The sequence below is a fragment of the Symsagittifera roscoffensis genome, chromosome 7 (genome assembly GCF_963678635.1).
Source record: "Symsagittifera roscoffensis chromosome 7, txSymRosc1.1, whole genome shotgun sequence".
Classification (NCBI taxonomy): Eukaryota; Metazoa; Xenacoelomorpha; order Acoela; family Convolutidae; genus Symsagittifera; species Symsagittifera roscoffensis.
Window position 1 is genome coordinate 35,845,720 of NC_087068.1, and position 17,807 is coordinate 35,863,526.

Consider the following 17,807-nt stretch of genomic DNA (forward strand, 5'->3'; position numbering starts at 1 on the left):
TGTTTATTATAGAGTTTTCATACAATTTTCTGTACGTATGGAATTGTATGAAATTGTATGAAAAGAAACTTCCCATTTATGAGAATTGTATGATAAGCATTTTTGGTCAACCCGGTAGCCTGGTTCAAATTTCAACCGCAAAACTGTTTTTGGACACTTATGCATCAATTGGGCTAAGAATTGAAAATTTTGCTGAAAAACTTTGTTGATTAATCTTAATCATCATCTCAGAAATACTCATTTATTTACAGGCCGGTTTTGAATCAAGTAAATTTTTTTCAACGTCATTTATCTACTGTTTTTAAATGCTATGGAGCAAATTAATTTCACAACATTGCAGCCTTTTCTATCAGTGATTGGTATGAGAGACCAACCTGACTGACCATCTGCCAAAACAAATCAAAAAAGGCAAAAAATTCAGAAGAGTGTTTCTCTTTGAAGCAGTTTTTTGAAAACCAATTACCCACAGTACCTACCTTTAGGACAAAAAAATAAAACATTTTTTGTCATATGAGCGAAATTTTTCTTCATGTTTTTGTCGTCTACTCTTTAACTAGTCAATATACAGGGCTGATAAATTGACTTATAGTTTATGAAACTTAGTCGTTACAGAAACAACGAAAAAAAATGAAGAAAAAATTCGCACAATTAAAAACAAAAAGATTGATTTTCTTTGCGCTGAATTGTAGTCACAGAAAATACCCATTAGGCAATCTGTACCCTGAAACAAGTGCTGTAACTTTAAAACGTCTCTTAATTTGACATCACGCAATTTTTCGTAATTGAAACCCTGCTAGGAAAGCCGTCAAACATTATGAGTTGAGAATTAAATAAATTACGGGCAAAACTAATGCTATTTCTATATTATATCATCCATTATTTATATAAATCAAAAAGTTTCGACAATACCAGCCAGTTGTTTGTGAAAATTGAACAATCGTAGTATTATTATGTCTTCATTGCTGCTGCATCTGTGCAGTTTCTGTGGTGTGAATTATTTGTTTGAACTCTCTGCTGAACGGCAGATTCTGTCTGATCAATTCTGCTTTCGAGCTTGGAATTAGTTTAGTTGAAATGGCACAGCTCAGAAGTCGGCTAAATCTGCGAAAAAGACAAAAATTGTAGGTTCACTTCTTCGATCAGTTGTTTAAAATAAACTATCAATTAACCAAAACTCAAAACATCAAAAAACTGACAAAAATCAAAAGATAATTTCGAACAATCATTGATCGCCAGTTTAGCAGCTGAAACTTTTTTATTACTTTATTGTATTTTATTCGAGGAAATTCTGTTTGAAAGAGTAACTGCAAGTTTTGCTTACCTGATTGGCTGTGCGGAGTGGTTGGCGACACAGTGGTGTAATAACATGATGCACACCTGGTCATAGAGGCGCTTGCTCAACTCGGTCATTTCTGCATCCAACTCAGAGTTATCTAAAAGAACAGAGCTGTCATCCATTCTCAATTTATTCTGGAAAACTTACAGCACTAAAAGAAAGGTGAATTTAGGGGGCTGGAGGGATGCGTCTTCCTTCAGGGATTCGACCACCTTACCAACCAAAGGGTCACCCCTTGGGTATTATTTTATGACATCCATTTTTGGCCAACCAACTCTAAAATTTTTCTAAAAGGGTTTTTGCGCCAAAAATCTTGAAGGGAAGTGCGCGCCAAAAAAAACCCTATTCTTAAGTCAAACTTTTTTTCACAAAGTGCTAAAAAAACGGCATTTTTGAATTGTTTTTTATATCAAAGCTTCGCCTGCGACGCAAAAAAGTATGTCAAAATAGGGTCTTAATACTGATCTGGGAGCGCTTGGAAAATCAATTTGGTCGGCCTAAAAAAAGGTAGACAAAATTTTCGAAAATTTTTTGAAAATCCACCCCCCCCCCCCCTCTCTCGAAAAATCCTAATTCCGCTTCTGACGAGAAAATAAAATTTTATTTTATTCGAACCCAAGCATGTTTGCTTGGTATTTTTTGTCTGAAAAAAGAGTTGAAATGCAAATGATTATCATGATTGACATAGTTATTTGATAAGTTTGAGAACTCACATGGGTAGAAAATGAGGATGCTTCTCAGAGCTGCAAATTCCATCACATTGAGAGCCTGTGTGTTCAGCTCCTCAAACACCAACAAGCAAGTGCGAACCAAAAGGTCAACAGACGAACTGTCCTCATTTCTTCTGGAAGAATCTGCTCCCTTTTCCACTTTGTTCACAAGCAGTAGTTGTTGGTGGAGCCAGTGGAGTAGTTGTTTCTCCATGTTCAACTGACTGGCAGTGATGATAGCCAGACTGAGCAGACTCCCATTAACCAACTTGGTCTAAGAAAAACTCAGATGTGATGAACAAAACACGAATGACCGATTGCTGTGCAAATGGTTCGAAGATATGAGGCCACCCACAATCATAACCGTAAGCATTACAAAAAGTAATAATAAAATAATTTGTTACCAGGCTCACTAGTTTGTAATTATAGTATAAAATACTGGTAAAACCTTTATCCCAAAATGAAGCCTGAGAGAACGTCTTTCGATCAAATGGTCCGTTTTCAAACGTCTCTGAGCGGAAAAGAATTTTCAATTTAAGTAATGAAGAAAAAGTAGTATATATACAATCAAAAATTATTTTACACTGTTGATAAAGCAAATAATTCTTGAAGTTGAAACAAAGAAAACCAAGATTTTTATTTTTTTATCAAAATTTCAAAAAAAATTGTTTTTGTTAAATAATTAAAATTAAACAAGTGTTGATTTTTTTTCGAAAAAGAAAATGTTGACTAGTTTGTCTTCCCTTTGTCAATTTGTTTCAACTTTTTTCGGTTTGTCGATGGTAAAATTGTTGTCGACTTTTTTTCTACGTGAATTGAATGAATTGTCCCACATCTCCAATAGACCCATCCTAAGAAACCTATTTTACGAAATTATTAATACCATTATTAGCTTTGCTGCAACTTTCCGCGAGTTATCTTGCGAGTTTGGGCGGCTAAAATCCTGGCACAAATAAAGAATTGTGTTTGCACATTAATCATAGTATTCGCAATCACAGCGGTCACGGCATGATTCGCGGAACTTGACCTGGGAAAGAAAAATATGCTTTCAGTAGTTAATTTGTTTACAAGAGAAACTAGGGGCCCAGCTAAATCTGGCGACATCGGTTTAATAAATTCAGGATCAAATTTCACTAGTTGGACTTTACCCAAAACCTCAGTGGTTTCTCTTATAAAAGAAGCGATAATAGCCGCTTACTTAGAGAAGATGATTACTACCCATTCTTTCAACTGAACTCAATGTCAAATTTGCCAAATAGTTGTTTTCAAAAAATTAAAGATTTGCCAAAAAATCTTAAGCATTTTTAAAAATAGGCTTTGACTTTTCCGAATACTAAATATTTTGTTACCAGGCTCACTAGTTTGTAATTATAGTATAAAATACTGGTAAAACCTTTATCCCAAAATGAAGCCTGAGAGAACGTCTTTCGATCAAATGGTCCGTTTTCAAACGTCTCTGAGCGGAAAAGAATTTTCAATTTAAGTAATGAAGAAAAAGTAGTATATATACAATCAAAAATTATTTTACACTGTTGATAAAGCAAATAATTCTTGAAGTTGAAACAAAGAAAACCAAGATTTTTATTTTTTAATCAAAATTTCAAAAAAAATTGTTTTTGTTAAATAATTAAAATTAAACAAGTGTTGATTTTTTTTCGAAAAAGAAAATGTTGACTAGTTTGTCTTCCCTTTGTCAATTTGTTTCAACTTTTTTCGGTTTGTTGATGGTAAAATTGTTGTCGACTTTTTTTCTACGTGAATTGAATGAATTGTCCCACATCTCCAATAGACCCATCCTAAGAAACCTATTTTACGAAATTATTAATACCATTATTAGCTTTGCTGCAACTTTCCGCGAGTTATCTTGCGAGTTTGGGCGGCTAAAATCCTGGCACAAATAAGGAATTGTGTTTGCACATTAATCATAGTATTCGCCATCACAGCGGTCACGGCATGATTCGCGGAACTTTCTGGGCCTACTGTTTTTGCAGATAGTTTTCTCGGAAGCAATTGTTTCAACTAAATCCTTGATAACAGCTCTGAGGGATCGTTTCCGAGAAAAGACAAAAAGTTTCAAAAAATCCTCAAAACATCTGAAAATTGTCTTTTCCGAGAGCTTTAACTTCTTGTCTTAAAAAATTGGTCGCAGCTGCGCCACAAAAGAAAATTTTCAAAAATGTTTCTTTCGAATTAATTGCATGTTTCAAAATTCAGAGTGCGTTTTTTGAGTCAAGACAAACAATTTCTAAAAACAGTCAAAACATCATAATTTGACTCTTTCTGAAGCAATAAATTTTATGCTAGAAAGTTTGCCTAGCTGCTTTTGCAGTTATCTTCTGACAATATGGTCTTTTGATTGATACCAAAGTGTGAAGTTTTCATATTTGGGAGGCTAATCGTCGAGAAAAGTGAAAAAATTTCAAAACATGGACAACGAATCAAAAGTTCTTTTCTGAGAGCCATAAAAACTTGGGCGCAGCCGCTGATGCAAAGAAGCTTTGCACAAACCGTTTTGTTGATGATTGAAATCAAAACTTTGGGTAACTTCCCAAATGGCATAATTCCCAAATAGCATAAAAATGAAACTTTTCCCAAATGGCATAAATTCTAAGTTTTCATTGTAAGTCAAACGTTTTCTATCAGTTTCATATTCTTTATTTTGCCAGATACCAAAACATGTGAAGAACATATGGAATTAATTGCTTCCAAACGAATGTTAAGCGACAAATTTGCCGGAAAATTTGACCACAAGAAGCTAATCAATAACCGAAAGCTTATGCTTTTTGCTTTTGATTAAAAAGTTCTGCAATTTTTTCAAGATAAAAAGTTAATCGACATTTTAATTGATATTTTGACAAAATTTCATAAATTGCTTATCAAAAATTTGTTCTCGATTGAATGAAACTTATGCCATTTTTATGTAATTTGGGAACTATGCCATTTGAGATGTAATCAAACTTTGGATATATGCGAGAGTATTATTTAAACAGCCAACTGACAGTTGGAAAAAAATGATCGCAAACAAACAGAAAACAAAACTCTCATTTTTTAAAATAAATTTACTCTAAATTGAGAAAACTAGATAAAAATTGAATTTATACTTACGTTGAGAATCAAAATAATAAAATCCTCATTCAAAATTAGAAGTCGATTATATTTCTTGTGAAGTTTACTTTTTGCTGTTGAAAAAGGAGTTGCCTTCCTTTAAACAAGGAAAAACAAGGAACCTAGAATAATCAAACTTAAAACAGCGACAATCAAAATTGATTTTTTCTTTACCTGAAAAAAAATCACAAAATTTTATATGAGCTCATTTCGTTCATTTATTTTTTAAAAAGTCAAAGTTATACAAACAAAGGTTCAACAAATCAAAATTTTGATTTTCTAGAGCCATTATTGTTTGTGTTTAACAGTTTGGACGGAGCCAGGAAGCTAATTTTCAAAAAATTTAAGCAGTTGTGCGTAGTTTGAAGATCTGAAAATTGGTTTTAGAGACGTAGTTTTTTGAGAAAAACCAAAATTTTGGGAAACTTTTTTAAAAAATCAAAATTAAAAGATAAAAAAAAGTCATCCACTCTTTTTCACAATACATGGACTAGCTGCTATAATTTCTTACTATTTATTTCGTTTTATTACATTTTTTTGAAAGTTCGGGCAATGGTTTTTTAATGTTTCCCATAACTTTTGGTTTTTCTCAAAAATACGTTACGGGTCCCTATTTTCAAATTTTAGGGCCATTTTAGGGCCATATACACAAATTAGCTAAAATTGACTACGTTTTGACAATGCCGAACTACATTTTGAGAATTGAAGTTCAAGTAGGTGCGGGGAAAGTCGTTTAAATTTTTTTATTTTTTACTAGAGTATCCAAAATTTGGCTCTTTTCCAGTTTCTCCCCCCCCCCCCTGATATTTTTTGAAATTCAATAAATGAAAGTCTATTTAAAATAACTTTTTATGAAAAAAAAAACTGCGTTAAAACGTGTCAGCGTGAACAGGTGAATAAATTTGCACCGCATTTTTAACATGCAAAATGCCGTGTGAACAATTTTTGAACAGTTGTATTTTGTAATTTTTTGAGAGGGGGGTGGGAAACTGGAGAAGAGCCCAAAATTGTTACCAGCAATTACTGCTTTTCCACCCTACCATCCTGCCTTACAATTTCATTTTTGAGAAACATAATAACAGGCAAAAACAACTTCGAAAAGAGATTTTATGAAAAGTGGGGGTATGGGGAGGGGAAACAGCAGCAATTACGCAATTACAAAGATATGTGTTTTCCTATTGTCCGATTCCTACTGCATGCATTTTAGGTGTACAGTGTAACCATGAATTTTACGGTAACAACAAATTTGAGGACATAATATGATTGTAATTTTGTTTGCAGCCACGTGACAATTGGACAACGTGGACAAACGTTAGAAACATAGAAAATGGGAGAACGTTAGAAGAGCCTTTTTTTCCCTCTCATTTTCTCCCCGCCCTCACTTCACATGAAAACTTTTTTTTTGGTTTTATAAGTTTAGGTTTAAAACCAAATATAGGTAGATTAGCCAGGTTTTTTCCATTACATACCCCCTCGCCCCGCTAACAAATAAAGTTTTCGCCCTTTCAAACAAAGAAAATTGGAGGAAATATAAATGAGAAGAGCCTATAATGGGAAATACCCGAACATCTTTTTTTAGATGTCAATTTCGAAAACAATTAGGTATTTTGAACAAAAAATAAACAAGAAAAAATTCACATGTGGGGTAAAAACGGAAAAAAGAGCCTGAAACAGCAAAAATTATCTCTGCAACAACAACCCGGGCTATTATTGTTTAAATTTAGTTTCGCACGTGCTTATTGAGTGACGATGACTTCAAATTGTGTGTAACTTTTGACTTTTGAATCAAGCTAGGTTCCCGCTTCAGATTTGATTTGATGCTCGTCATAACCAAGTGGTAACCAAAACCAAACGCAAACAAATTTTCAATCAAAAAACAAAACCAAACAAACGGATAAAAAACAAAACTTGAGTGTTCCAACAAAACCCAAAAGGCAACCAAAAAATATTGAATAAAACCGTTCTGAAATCATACACAGTACACCGCCGTGAGGCATTGGACGCCCAGATCCTAAACATCTGGGTTAGCTTGTCTGAGTAAAAATTCACCAATCACAAAGACTAGTTGCGGAACCAACATTAGTGGAGAAAGACGAGCGAAGAAAACGGATTGGACTTGATAGAGGATGAGCTGCTACCGATACTGCTACCGTCCCTGGTACTACTACAGTTCGTGCTACTACCCCTGGAGCTACTGCTACAGACCATACTCCTACTACCACTCCCACTGTGGCTCACATCATGGACACTGTGGCACCTCCCACTGCGGAACATCACACTGCGGAACATCACACTGTCACACACCTTCCTCATGTTGCGGCACATGTCACAAGTAATCTTTTGGATTAAGTCAACCCCACAACCCGTTATGAGCACGTTTTGGCTGATTCAATTGAAACAGAAAAACCAGTTTTCAATAAAAGCTTCAAAATTGAGCTTTTTCTACTTGTTTTTTGAATTCTATGCAGCCTTCTGGAGATTCTCAAAAAATAAAAAACCTTTGCAAAATATTAACCGCATAGTCAGGATTTTACTCTGTGAAATGCACTTTTTTTCAGTGTCCAATTTAGAAAAAATTCTCTTCAAATTTCAGCATTTTTTTTAAAATACCACGAGCAAATGATCAGAGCTACCCTATATAAAGATATCAAAAATTGGTTTCGAAGGCTTACAAAATGAATTCAATTCTGAATATGCCGAGTCTCTTCATCAATGCTAAATTTTGCAGCGAAGTGAACTCCTTTGCATTCAAACTAGTGCAGACGAGGAAAACTGGCATTTATAAATCTGGATTAAATTGGGAAGTCTTTGAAACCAAATTTTGATAATTACATGGGTGGCAGCTTCGATCATTTTTGCTCTTGGTCTATGATTTTTTTTGCTGAAATTTGAAGAAAATGTCGTCAAAAATGGACCTTGAAAAAAGCCAATCTTGAGGGCCAAAAAAATTAACATGCTTAGTTTTGACCACTAGTAAAGGCAAATTACAATTTTCAGGTAAAACTAATATAGTAGTTACCAATGTATTTTGTTTTATAATGTTTTTTTGTTTTTTGTTTGTATTTTCTTAAGTTGCATTACTTTTTTTCTCAAGCTTAATATTTTGATAAATCAACTAAAGTGAACAAATGTTTTTATACTTCGCCTTGTCATTTCACCAATTCAGCCAGAATAGTTTGTAAAATAACTATACAATTAGCAAAATTGACTTGTGGCTAGGGTTCAATCAGGGTGGGGGTATACCTATCCAAGGTCTTTTCGTCTCTTCGTCCCTTTACATGTCACTGTTCACAATTATTCAAACGTCAGTTTGCAAGTTGGATTTTTTAAAAATTAGTTCACTTTGTGTTCAAATAGTATGAATCAAACATCAGATTCCTCATCCAATAAGTGTTTTGGTGTACGAATGTACAAGTTTCGATGCATTGGGGATGATTTTTACAAAAAAAAAATTCAAATTTTAGAAAAAAAAATTCATTTTTTTCTTACATTTAATTTTTTAATGTTATTACTGCTCCATCAAACCTTAAAAGGCAGTCAAAACAATAAGGGGTTCGCCCTAATACGAGTAGTCTTGTTCAGATTTAAAAACAAAATGTTTCTGGATTTTAAATACGGTTCAGTTTAAAAGTCAGTTTAGACAACTTTCTTTCTTGTAAAGTTTTACAATAATAGTTTTTGTTCCCATCGAAATACTACACAATAGTAGACGCACTAAACCTGCTCTGATTTTATTATTTTTGTTCCGAGTTTGGATACGACAGTAACGGAATATTTGTGGTCGGAGTGGGTTTTTTTTCTTCAGACAAGTTTCGACTTTTTAACTAGCCATTTTTGACGGAATTTTCTTATATCACTCGAAAGGTATTGTTGTCCTGAGCTCAAATTTGAAAAGATATTTCACCTGTGATCATTTTTCGTAAAGTTTTGGGGGTTTAAAGATTGCCATTTTGGCCAATTTGGGACAATTAACGCGCGATATATTTCGCGCTATTAACGCGTGAGCGGAGATTTAATCCGTCTATTCCCTGACTGTGAAAACCTTTTGTTCGTAATTTTTTTGTTCACTTTTCCCGATTGTTACAGTTTTTTTGCATGCGGATTAAATATGACACGCCGATTGTGCATGGCAACTGGTGAATGCCGATTATGCATGTGGACTAATGAAAACATATTTGGTCTTCATACTTAACCTTGTAAATCTCACCGTTTCACCAGAAAATTGATGCTTATCTGAGATGGGGAAAAGGAAAAAAAACCGAGACAATTTGTCTAAATGAAGACTTTTTTTTCGCAAACCGGTATTTGAAAAATTGATTTCATAATAATTATGAAGTTTGGCGCAACTTAGTTGTGCCAGCCAGAACAGGATGTCGTAAATTAGTACGGCTCTTTTCATTTCCCCCACTTTTCAAGTTTTCTCTTTTTTAATAGTTCTATGTATTATTATGGGTAAATGCGTATTGTTACGATATGAGGTTTGAACGAAAAAAAAACGGTTAATAATTGTTAGTTTGTTTAACATATGCCATGTTTCATTATGACAACGCTAAAATAGTTTCCCAAAATAAATTCAAATGAGTGGCGGGATGGTGGGGAAACAGCCAATTTTAATGCATAAAAATGAAATTTGCGTGTGGAGGGGGAAATGGAAAGCAAAGCGTTGTTTTTTCTTATGGTAATGTACACAATTGTCATGGACTCGAAATAATTCCACATGTCGTTTCTATAGGTCTGTCTGTGTATGCCCCACTTATAGACCCTACGTGTGCTGGCTGACCCGAAGACCATGCTCGTCATGCTACTGCAACTCGTGTTGCTCTTACCGTTCTGGTTGCCATACGGGTTCCTCGTGTAGACCGTGTTCCCGGTAACAGTTCATTAGTTTCAGTGCACAACAGGAAAACAAGAAAAGACGGGGAAACAACTGATACAACTACTATGCTTGAATTTTTTGTACTTCCATACCAACTTAATTGGAAACTGTTAAAAAGTCCAACGTTTTTTAAAGTTACATATACTCATTGCAAAATCTTGTACGATAGACATTTTAGGACTTCTCCAAACTTCTGATTGTTACGACATTGGGCAAATACGAACAATTTCAAACTTCTCTACTGGGCGTTTCAGATAAACAGTACTAAATGTAAAAAAGAACATCTTTGCAACTATTTGGGCTATAATGCTACAAAACTTGGTCTTTTTCACACCCCCCTTTTTCACCAGAATAACTCTTTTAAAAGTGTAGTGGAAAGATTTGCTTTTCATACTTTACATTGTATCTTTACAAATTCAGCCATAGTTACACGAAAAAAAAAAGGGTAAAAATGAAAATTTGAAGGGGGATTTAGTGTTATTTTTTTAATAAGAAATCTATAGATTATTTTGAAATTATGCAAGCAGGGTTATTAAGAGTCGGTGAACGTAATTCAGACTCTTATAAAAGTAATAATAATTTTTTTAAGAACCGATAAACGTAGTTCAGGCTTTTATATAGGTCGCGATGATTTTTTCTTCGATTATTTTTCAGGAAAATCTAAAAATTTGTTCAGGCTCTAATTTACTTTTTCATAGTTTGACTTTTGATTTTTTTGTAAGTTCAGCATATTGCCTTTGTAAAAAAGAAGGCAAACTTCACTATCGAACAGAACAAATGTAAAGGTCACGAAGAACTTGATCAACTTGTAAGTTCGAATTTTGAGTTAATTGGTCAGATTTCTCTGCGAAACAGAAAATTTAATTATCGATCCAGTTTTCTCAAATCGGATAAATTTTATCAAAAAATTTTGAATCTTAAATTGTTCTAGAAATTTAGAGCTCTAAGTCCATCTATTTTTTTTTCTTTGAAATCTAAAGTTGAGATTTTTTCAAAAAAAAAAATCAGCATTGTTTTTTCTGTTTAGTTTCGACCATTAACTCTTTTCCAACTGTCCGTTGGCTATATTTATGTTTCTTCAGGAAAAATTTTAAAGTGCTCCACATTCTAATACATTTGGTTTTATTACAAAACCTTGAAAAATCAATGGTTCTTGCAAATACGTGGTCTCTCAAATACTGGTCTCTTCTGCCATACAGGAGCTTGAAAAATTAAGAAATTGATCGAAAAAGACTATGAAAATTGTTGTCAAAAGTGTGGCAGCGATGTCTGTCAAATGGGCATCTCTAAAATTGTCTCAAGTAAACATCTGAATCATGACATCCCAATACCCAAGTACATGTCTTCCAAACCCCTTGGAAAACTTTACGCAAGAATATAAGCAAAGTTTGCTATACCATTAAACTCTTTACCAGTAGCAATTAGCAACATTTAAATACTTGAACAAATCAGCAGTGAAAAAATAAAACCGCTTAATAAGACGAATATAATTATTAATCGGATTTATCGGAACACCTTAACAAGATATCTGAAGCTAATTGACTCTATTCAGCAAAATTTTGACAAAAAAAAATATAAAATTTACCACTAGACTTGCAAAACTAGATGAAAAATCCCAATAACGTCAATAAAATATGGTCTTGGAAATTTTTTTTTGAACTGCATAAATTATAACGAATTACATTACAAAAAATGAAAAATCAGTACAACATGAAAATTTTTAAAATTTGTTTAACCTAATTTTTTTTCCGAGCTTAAACTCAGAATTCTTTGCGAACGTAGTCAAATTAAATCTCCATAGTTTTTTGGCGCCAGAATAAGATTTTGCGAAAAATTTCATTGTTGGTTATCTTGCAAGTTCTTGCAGGAATCTTGCAAGATCTTGCAAGATAACCTCACTCCTGCAAGATAACCTCACTCCTGCAACCTCACTCCTGCAAGATAACCCTATTTTGCCCGAATCTTGCAAGATCTTGCTAGATAACCCTGCTTGATTGACTATGGTTTGGCTCAACTCCTGCTGTAAATTTTTGAGAATTTGTAAACTTATGGGTTAATAGATAATTCATATAATTGGCGGGAATGAATATTTTTTTTTTATTAGAATTGCAAATTTGGTCGCTGATAACTTTGCAATCATCATTATTCGAAACAGTGATGCTCAACAAAATTATCGGTTGCTGTGTCAATAGTACTAGTTATAGTTATAGATATTTTTGTCCATCACTTTTTTGAAAATTGCGGATTAAAAAAATTACGGAATTAGTTTTTTTATGCCTGTTGGGGGTCTTTATGTGTCTTCGTGTTTTTAACAGTTCGTTTACTAAGTAGTAGATCAAACAAAAAAAACAACTGTTTTTGATTTGATCCTCAAGATGTTATGAGAATGATGTCGTTTTAATGTCATAACTAATATTTTAATATTGGTAGTCAAGTGTAAAAAAATTGTATCCAAATCACGGCTACAAAAATTTCTATGTGACTCATCTCACAACTTCCCATAACTATATTTTTGTCAAGAAATGCATCCGAACCTATAGTATTCCTCACCTCCAGTGAGACATTGCATCATACAGAATCAAGCTCACAGCGAACACTGAAATCAGTTTAGGTTAGCTTTTGAGTAAATTTTCTATCAAAATCTACATAGAAACGCGTAAGAGCTATTGGAACTGCCGAGAAAAATTTTGATAAGTAATCTCAAGTCTCAAGAAAAATGGCGCTTATCAATTGATTTTCATTTTTTTTCGTCATTGTATTTGATTAATGTTTCGCGTTTGATGTTAATTAAAATAAACCAAAATTTTGGTTTTCGTATGATTTAAACTATTGAAACTCGTTTTTGCAAACTCTCAATGAATCACGTTGTTTTTTCACCAAAAAAAAAACAAAAAGCTAATTAATTCCAAATCTGAATTCTATCTAACCTCAAATTACAACTTACAGCTCATGTAAATTCTGTTTGGTCTGATTGATACATCTTTTAAATCACGTTTAGTTTAGTTGTTAATTTACTTTTCTCCTTAATGCAGTTTTATCCAGACAAACTGATCAATAATTTTCTATTAAGATTTCCACAATGAGGATGTACGTCAAAAATGAAATTTTTTTCTAAGGTAGAGTGAATTTTTCTCAACATGAGTTTGCTCAAATGTGGAACTATTTTCGGATGTATTTGATGCTTAAAAGTTTTTAAGTCCAAAACGAAATTTTTGGTGCAATTTGATGAACAATTATAGTACAATTTTTACTTTTCCAGATCGCGTGTTTATTTTCTATAAGTGTTTTGCTTATATTTTAGTTTAAAGTTCATTTCAAACTTATTTACTAAATGGAAAACAATATTGGTTCTACAACTCGAAAAAAGTTGAATGATTTTCAATTTCAAGAAAAAAATTTAAATTCAAAATATCTATTTATCATTAAATATCTAAATATCTACTTTATATTTACCAATTTATCAAGCCTTAAATTGATTTAAGCGTTCATCAAAAAGTCTCAAAAATTTCCTTAACTTACAGAATTAGAAAACCATTACTTGATGCTATAATTTCAAATTGAAAAAAATATGTTACAAATTGAAAAACATAAAGTAATAAACACATGAAAATTTGCAAAATAGATTCAGAAGAAGGTGGCAATGATGAACGATATTTTTCTAGAGGAAGGTACTTTCAAATTGAAATTTGCAAAACTAAGTTTAAATGAAAAAACAAGAAATGCTTCCTATGAACAACATTGTTCATTGTTGGAGAGAAAAAAATAAACTTTGATAAACATTTTCTTCTTTATTGACACCAGGAATTTTTAAAATATTATCTATAGGAAACGAAAATGAGTAGCACTTAAAAACTTGCAAACAGATTTCTTTGAATAAAAATAGTAATTAAGAACATTATTGCAAATAAAGGCATTTTTAGCGTTGGAAACTTGACTTTCGGCAATTTTTTTTTGAAGTCATCCAGTTTTTAAGATTAGAGCGACTGCACCCGAGCCAAACAAAAATAAATTCTGATTGAAAATTTGCAAAAATAGTTCCAGATAACAAATTTATTAATTGACAAAATTTTTAGATTCAGCGGAACTTTTTGAGTTAAAATTATCAGTATGCGTTTGCTAAACCCTTGCTCAATGCATGAATAGTGATTGATATCTTTGAAAAATGGGTTTTCTGTAAAAGGAAAATTATGCATGAAAAATCATCAAATTAATTTTTTTATTTCTGATTTTTTGGTTCATTGGCAAATATTTAATATTCTAGCTTGGTAATTCAAAACGAAAAGTAAAAATTGAGCTGGGAAAGTTATCACGAGCTTTTGTTAGCTATAGAGAACATTTTAAAAATAGAGAATATTTTAAACTTTTGCTAGCTATAGAGAACATTTAAAAATCTCTAAAGAACTTGTTCACTGCAACTTTTCAATTGACTAAAATTATGAGAAATTTCTTTAAAAATGAAATTGAAAACTAATAAAAGTTGAAAAATTTTTCAGCGAGTGTTGGCCAAAACTGAAAAAATGAATCTATCTACAAGAAATCAAAAAGTTTGTAATGTCATTAAGAGGCCAAATCGTTTTGTGAATTGTAAGCGAATTCCGCAACAGGCCAAAAAAAGAATATACAAACAAAGAATAATATACGTGTTTCGTAAACTAAAGCTGTCGTGAAATCCGTAACTGTGAGCGGATTCCGCAATTTCCAAGCGGAATCCGCAAACTGTAAGCTGATCCGCATAAGTATGCCGAATCCACTTAAAATTGCGGAATCCGCTTACATTTGCGGAATCCGGAATAACGACATATTTTCGCTCGTTTCGGAATCCGCGGCAACAAAACTAATGTGCTGACAAAACTTACGTTACATGTATTTGTACGCGGAATCCACAATTTTTTTTAAAGTGAAATCCACTTACATTTTGGAACATATCTAAAGACTTGTCTCTGGAATCCAGGAACATTCAGACACATAATTGTGCGCCTATCCAGTGCACAGTTTGGTCTCGAAATGAAATGTGAAACGAAGCAAAATTTCTCCATTCAAGTTATCAGCCCCTATATTAAATTCTTTCGTTCTTTCTTTCTAGAATCTTACCTTGCTTTCGTTGTTGAATAACCCGAGAGGAGCCAAGTGCTGCAGCCACTTGACAACTTCTCTCAATATTGCATCCATGTACTCATTCTTGTAGGTCTCTGCTGTCACATCATCTGGCATAGTCTGTTTTGCATCTGCATCTGCAGTGGCTTCATTTTCATTCATTCCTATTTGAGATGAATTTTTAGATTTTTTCGATTTTGGATGCAATAAAGAAACACTAATCGAAATTCTCAGTTTCAAATTTTTTTTTGCGAGCTGTGGGCCTAACTAATCTTCTTCCAATCCAAAAAAAAACTTAAATATTTCCTTTATGGAAATAGTCTCACAACCTCCCTGGAAGAACATGAATGTACTCATGTGTTTTCACGAATGCAAAATTATTTCTCTTATTTTATTCAGTGAACCTGTTTTGTGCGATTGAATTTGCGGCTGATCTGATTCCTTTGGGAACTCAGAGCCAAGGCTCTGATTGGGGACAGCATTGTAGCTAATGCCACTTGAGTTGTTCATCAGAAGGAGGGTGTTTCTGTGGGCCATCATTGAAGCCTCTCGTGAACAAAAGTTGATTGGCAGTAAGTTTGGCACCACACCCATGCTGAAGTTGAAAGGTGGAGGCTAAAGTATATACCAAATAGAGAATAGTTTGCTTCTGCTATAGAGAATTGTTATAGAAAGCTCGACAAAAAAAGTAGTCCTACTCTGAAACCTTACATATTTAACGTCAAACTTTTGGCAATACCCTTTTCGGTCAACGAAGCTGAACGAAGTGGTTTAATCTACAACTGCTCTTCTGACATCTGTATCAATTATTTTCTCATTTCAGCTCGCAAAAAGTTTGTCAAAAAGTCTATTTAACCTAATACGTACTTTTCTGACCAATTAAGTTGGTCAATCTCGCCGATGTTACCAAAAACTTAGCCTTAACTATGGAGTCGAGTTACTACACGCTGCACAATTTTTCTCAAGTTGTGCTGTCGTTTTTGAGCTTACCCAACTGAAATTGAGCTTACCCAAGAGACTGGAGTCATTGCCAATGGATTTTGGCTGACTCGGTTCATGGCCCTGGGTGCTGAATCATTGGAGGGGCCGCGTGTCATCACTATGGGGGCTGCCTGGATTCTCGTAGCTCCTCCTCGGTATTTGTTCACGCTGAGAGATTTAGCAGCCGACTGAGACACGAACACGTTTGCTCGAGGCTGCCGCTCATTTTGCACAGCTGAAATGTTGGTGAAAACTCGGTCAATAAGCAACTCCAGTCTATCTAATCAAGTTAACGAACATAGAGACAATTGTTCGAAATTCCGTACTACTTATTGTGTTCTTCTAATTTTTGACAAATATCAGTTAACTCTTCCAAAAAGTAAAGGATTTGAAACGAAGAAGCTACCATATAGCAACGTTGCATTTCAAAAAAAAGCGGTTCCTAATAAGACACGAATAAGGTATTAACTCTTTTGCAAGTAGTGTATCTCACCGTCCCTGTTCATGCCTTTGAGGTGGCACTTGGAGAGTCTGCATGCCTGGCACTGGTTCCGATGGACTTTGTCAATAACACATGCATTGCCCCCATTCTGACACCTACAACATAACATAACATATCACAAATAATTTAAAGAATCATTATTCGATGCTGGCAGAATTAAGATTTTTAGGAGGTAGCTAAATGGACGAATACCCCTGGAAGCTCAACACCCTCATTACGAGGCCAAACTGTGCATTGTTAGCGGATTCCGCAACAGGCCAAAATCAGATTTGTCGAGGAATCTGATTGTTCCGACAAAACTTACGTTACAGGTTTTTGTACGCGGAGTCCACGGAAGTTTTGTAAGTGTATTTCACTTACATTTTGGAACATGTTTAAAGGTTTATCTATGGAATCCAGGAACATAAAGACACAAAACTGTGAGCCTATCCAGTGCACAGTTTGGCCTTGTAATGTTCCAGAAAGTATCAAAGATTTCGACCTCCTCACCACCCAAAGAGGCCTCTATGCTTTTAATTATTAGCCATTTTTATTCGATCAACCTTTAGATTTTCTTGAATGCACCCGGGTTGAGAAAAATTGCATTTTATTGATCAAACCTTCCAAAAAGTGCCAAAATGTCATTTTGATTCAATATTGCAAAATGGTCCAATCTTTTTTGCGTGCAAAACGGTTTGCCTAAAATTTCCTCATTTTAGAGGTTCGTATCATGACTAGCAATTTTAAATTTTTCTGAACAGCCGCTCCAACCTTGGAACCACATCCGCTCAAGTAACGAAAAAATTGTAACTTGAACTGACAATTTTTAAAACTTGATATTAGAATTTAGTTCCAACTCATAAATCATCAGTTTGATTTGTGATAGGTTTTCTATCGATAGTATAGTAGAAACTCTATTTACCTGTAGTTCAAGTTCCTCCTCACACTGCGCTTGAAGAATCCACTGCAGCCATTACATGCATAGATGCCATAGTGCTTACCACTGGACACATCCCCACACACCACACAAGTGACGTCACTCAGACAAGACCCCTCAACTGCTACAGATCCCAACACTCCCCCTCCCCCTCCCCCACCAGCACCGCCGACACCCGCGACTGAACCCCCTGCAGACAGCATAAGGGGGGACTCGTCTGGTTGGAACAACTGGCTAGAAGAGTTGGAAGAGGGAGGAGGGGGGAGGAAAGATCCAGTGAAATCCAT

The 17,807-nt window shown here is 34.1% G+C and overlaps 1 protein-coding gene across 1 annotated transcript; it reads right to left on the reverse strand.

Moving 5' to 3' along the window:
- Positions 1-956: 956 nt before the first annotated feature.
- On the reverse strand, positions 957-17,807 carry LOC134852009 (photoreceptor-specific nuclear receptor-like). Its single transcript, XM_063868285.1, has 8 exons — positions 17,506-17,807; positions 16,596-16,699; positions 16,132-16,337; positions 15,526-15,736; positions 15,119-15,285; positions 2,050-2,320; positions 1,322-1,433; positions 957-1,101 (listed from the first exon to the last, which is right to left on the reverse strand). Exons 1-8 carry the CDS (start codon positions 17,805-17,807, stop codon positions 957-959), a joined length of 1,518 nt encoding a protein of 505 aa, XP_063724355.1.

Coding starts and splice junctions, on each gene's coding strand:
- LOC134852009 (XM_063868285.1), bottom strand. CDS start 17,807: ATGGATTTCACTGGATCTTTCCTCCCCCCTCCTCCCTCTTCCAACTCT. Junction 15,286..15,525: donor AATTCAATCGCACAAAACAG/GTTCACTGAATA, acceptor CATCTCAAATAG/GAATGAATGAAAATGAAGCC. Junction 2,321..15,118: donor TATTCAACAACGAAAGCAAG/GTAAGATTCTAG, acceptor AGTTTTTCTTAG/ACCAAGTTGGTTAATGGGAG.